The sequence below is a fragment of the Mus pahari genome, unplaced genomic scaffold (genome assembly GCF_900095145.1).
Source record: "Mus pahari unplaced genomic scaffold, PAHARI_EIJ_v1.1 scaffold_7372_1, whole genome shotgun sequence".
In the NCBI taxonomy this organism is placed as follows: domain Eukaryota; kingdom Metazoa; phylum Chordata; class Mammalia; order Rodentia; family Muridae; genus Mus; species Mus pahari.
Window position 1 is genome coordinate 25,342 of NW_018392872.1, and position 4,198 is coordinate 29,539.

The 4,198-nt window shown below is 41.1% G+C and overlaps 1 protein-coding gene across 1 annotated transcript; it reads right to left on the minus strand.

Annotated features, from left to right (window-relative positions):
- Positions 1 to 1,947: 1,947 nt before the first annotated feature.
- LOC110315223 (PRAME family member 12-like) lies at positions 1,948 to 3,938 on the minus strand. The gene is made up of 2 exons (XM_021189333.1): positions 3,340 to 3,938; positions 1,948 to 2,515 (listed from the first exon to the last, which is right to left on the minus strand). The coding sequence occupies exons 1-2, from the start codon at positions 3,936 to 3,938 to the stop codon at positions 1,948 to 1,950; spliced, it is 1,167 nt and encodes a 388-aa protein (XP_021044992.1).
- Positions 3,939 to 4,198: the final 260 nt, after the last annotated feature.

Genomic DNA, 4,198 nt, shown 5'->3' on the forward strand with positions numbered 1-4,198 from the left:
AGGAACAGACATGTCTCAACAACAAATTTATAAATATTAAATGTCACATGCTGTGGATTTCTGATATGTTTGAAAACTATCTATCTATGCAAGTTAATCTGGACTCTTGTCCATTAACTAATCTCTGTTATTTCTAAACAAAATATATTGAAAATAACCTAGCAATTAACTAAGAGTCAAGAATTTGTTACCTGGGTTCTCATGCCTTTTCTGACATGTAAGGATACATGCAACTAGAACAGGAATATACATAAAATACACACAAAAATAAATGGTGTACATTGACAAACCCCTAATTTCNTCTNCNTCACTCATGGAACAGTAGTTCAAACTCTGGAGCCCAGAGCACCCTACACTATTGTTCACCAACTGAGCTCAATGGACTCAACTGAAACTCTCCATGCTCTCTTCAAAACCATGCAATCAACATCCCAATTTCAAATAATTGAGCCATTTTTATTTCTCTGTGAAATTGAGTCATTGTATTATTTAAAGATTTCTTCGGCTAGGTGTGTAGCTTCATATGTATTATGTGGATTGGTGCATGTGAAAGCCAGGATCCACATAGCCCAGAAAAGAGAATCCTATCACCTGAAGACTGAGTTCCTGTCAAGAACAATCTGATTATTAGCACTGAAGTCAAACTTTTCTCCTCTGCAAAAGCAGCATGTACTCTTAACCGGTGAGCAATGTTTCACAATACATGGCTTGCTTGTTTAAAGAATTTGAATGCATGTTTATTGTTAGCAAATCTCAGGCGAGTTCACTGGTCCCAAGGAACAAGGCCAGAGAACTGGACATTCAGACAGGGATTCAGGTTGTGGGGAAGGACAGAAAGACGGAACCTGAGAGAGGTTTGTTCTTTGATTTTTTTAGTCTTCTTCTATCCCTTAAGCCAGCCTAGATGTTCATGTTACCAACAGAGCTGATAATTTTACCCACTTTCCAAAGATTGAATTGTGACAGGCCTGGCATCAATATGTACATTTTGACTTCTCTCCAGAGNGCATCTGTTGCAGAGTCCTTAAGTTTAGATATACTATTCAATTCAGACAGTAATAATTTACCATACATAAAGGGGTATAATGACTAGGCAGAGGGAGATTTTTTTCTCTTGTTTTTATTACAACTGAAGACTTAAAATAAAAATTTTTTAATGGACACCTTTTTATACACTATGGGTACTTCTTAGAGTTTGGGACACCATAGGAATAGGGCCCTAGAGACATGTGGCATAAAGACTGTATATAGGTTCTTGTTAGTAAGCTCATTAAGGCATGACAAAAAGATCAGGAATTCAAAGCCAGAATGGAATGCCTTTTTACTTTGTTCTATGTTGTCTTCTTACCTTTAGGCATCTTGGATGGGTCCAAGATGTGATCCTTTTAATACCCCTCCATGTGATTTGTGTCTATTTTGCTCACATTAGTGTAAATGTTTTGTGCATATAAATGATCAGCCACACAAAAGTGTTATATATGTAGCCCAGGCATGAGACCAGGGAAAGATGTGTCAAGGAAACTTTCATTTTATATATGCCATATTCACCTGGAACTTTGCTTCCTTAGTAAAATATGAGTGTCTTTCCAATCCGGGACCCATTCAACCTTCCTGACCCTGAACCTGGTAGTGAGGTTGGCAGAAGTCAAGGACTCCAGAGAGAGAGCATCCAGGTTTATAGGTACACTAAAAAGAATCTATATATACTGTCTGGGAAGAAGCCACATGTAAATGCCAAATTGTTTTTCTGACTCCACCATGCCCCTGGCCCAACAGTGTATTTGACAGTACACATTTCAAGCTCAGCATTCAGGATCCCAGTCACTGTACACCTCTTTATTTCTAACCATATGGGAAGTATCTGAATTCACAGTCTCTGAGCACCCTCGATGAGAGATGGGTCTCAAGCCTGTCATTTATTTACATCGAGAATTCCTGTATCTATGTTTACTGCAAACAGGAACAAAGTCTTGCACCCTGGCCATAGACACAGATATTACCACAATTGAGGCAGACATTTGTAGNAAAAGAGATGCTCCTGGGCTGCCTTATTGCCCTCAGTGTATCCATGAGCTCATGACAAGGTTGGACAAATCTTTCTCTGGAAACACGACCCAACTCATCATAGCACTCCAGAGGGGCAGGGTATTGTTCCACATTCATCTTGCTCCAGTTGGCTGTGTGCTGTAAAAGGTCCTTCAGGATGGCCATGGAGAAGTCATTGTTGTAAAAGTTGATCTGTTTGAGCTGAGAGCATTGACTGAGGGCAGGTAGGAGGACATTGAGCTGGTAGTCCTTCATGGTACACCATTGAAAATCCAGAGACTCAAGAGTGCCTGCCACTTTTCCTAGGAGACCTTTCAGAGGCATAAGATCGAAAGCATATAGCATCACTCCTCTGATTTCCAGATGTTTTAACTTAAAAAGGTTGTGACAGCAGGAAATGGAATCCAAGTCTGTTTGTGAAATTAGGCAGTGAGTGATGGAGAGTGTCTCCAAGGGCGTCCTCAGGGACCTAGGGATAGAGGAGACCAGAGGGTTAAGTTCTGGCAATTGGTGTTGTAAACGTTTGTCTGGGATGTACACAGTGGTAGAATGAACCAAGTGTGCCAAGGTCAGTTTAAGTAAATGATCAAGGACATCATCTATGATACTTTCTATGGAAGCTACTCAGTCATGCAAATTCCACCATTCACCCTTGTGCCTCACCCTCAAGCTGAAAACCAGTTCATCACTTAAGACAAGTAATCACACAGAAGAACTTCCATCCCAAGAAACCCCTGACAGGATTTCGATATTTGCTGTGAACTCATTGCATCTGCCTTCTGTCATCCCCTCTGCAGTCAAGCTTGCTCTAATTTTCAGCCCAAGTTATACCACTTGTCCCATGCACTCAGTGCTACTTGGGGTCATAACTTTTCACCCAAGGGAACTGGGCAAAGATTGAAGGCTTTTCCCACAGGTCTGAGCATATAGCTCACGTTCACACTGTGCTAATGTGTACCCTGACACCTTACCTCACACTCTCCTTGCCCTTCCCTTTCCATTTGATTGGGTGGGCATGACTGAGGAAGAATTACAGCCCCTCCTTACTAGAGCTGACCTCCTCTTTACACCAAATCTTCTGTTCTCCAGGAGTGCTTATTTGAGACACTGATTTAACTTGTAAAGTTTCCCTTGTATATCTCAGTACACATGGAAACAGGACATAACTTTCAGAGTCTTATGAGTGTCTAAGTATTGTTCCTATTGACTGGCAGGCATTATGCACCATGAATCCTTAAGAGAAGAGAGACAGATTTGCTTTGGTAGCAGACCTGGCTCTCCATTCTTGCTTACCCTAGGGCCTGATTCAGGTGGTCTCTGAGAAAATGGACGCGTTTCATGAAGACATGCTGGAGACAGTTGAATTTGGAAAACTGAGAAATAATCTTGTTGATGCACTTGACTTCTGAGGCCCGTGTTATATTCATAATAGGGGACGTGTTCTTGTGGAGTGGTGCCAGGAAGACTCTTTTAAGATTTTTCATCTGCCCAAAGTAGGGAGCAAAATGTGCCAGCCTTAACAGAGTCCAGTCGGTATACAGTTCTAATTCTGTGATGTGCTCTGGATCAAAAATATTCATGACTTCTCTGATAACTTGATCTGGTGCATCCCAGATCTTCATCTTTGTACAACAGAAATTTAGGGACCCCTTTCTCTGCTTTGCCCAATTCAAAAAATATGCTTTTGTTTCATTGAGCTGGGAACTGATTGCCAGGTCAATTGTGATCTTCAGGCGCTGCCTCAGTGCATATCTGCGGGGGACCTTCACTTCTTGCTTTTCATCCAAGGTATCTGCATTACAGTCACTGTCATTTTCATCGCCCCATATTTTCCAGAAGGTATGGTGCACATTTCTCATGTCAAGAACCTGAAGTTTTGGCCTCCTGTGCATGAAACATATGAATGTCAGCAGTCATCTTTTGCTACATATATCTAAACTCAGCTCTCCTTCCTGCTAAAGTTTTGTTTTTTAAAGCACCTGATATCCAAGGTGGACTCAGGCGTGTTGCAGAAGCTTCCCTGCGCTTCTGTACACGGGAATACTTTTCTTTCACTAAGGTAAACATTATTTCTCATTATTATTATTATTATTATTATTATTGTTGTTGTTGTTGTTGTTGTTGGGAAGGCCAGAGACAGGCTCATTCTACT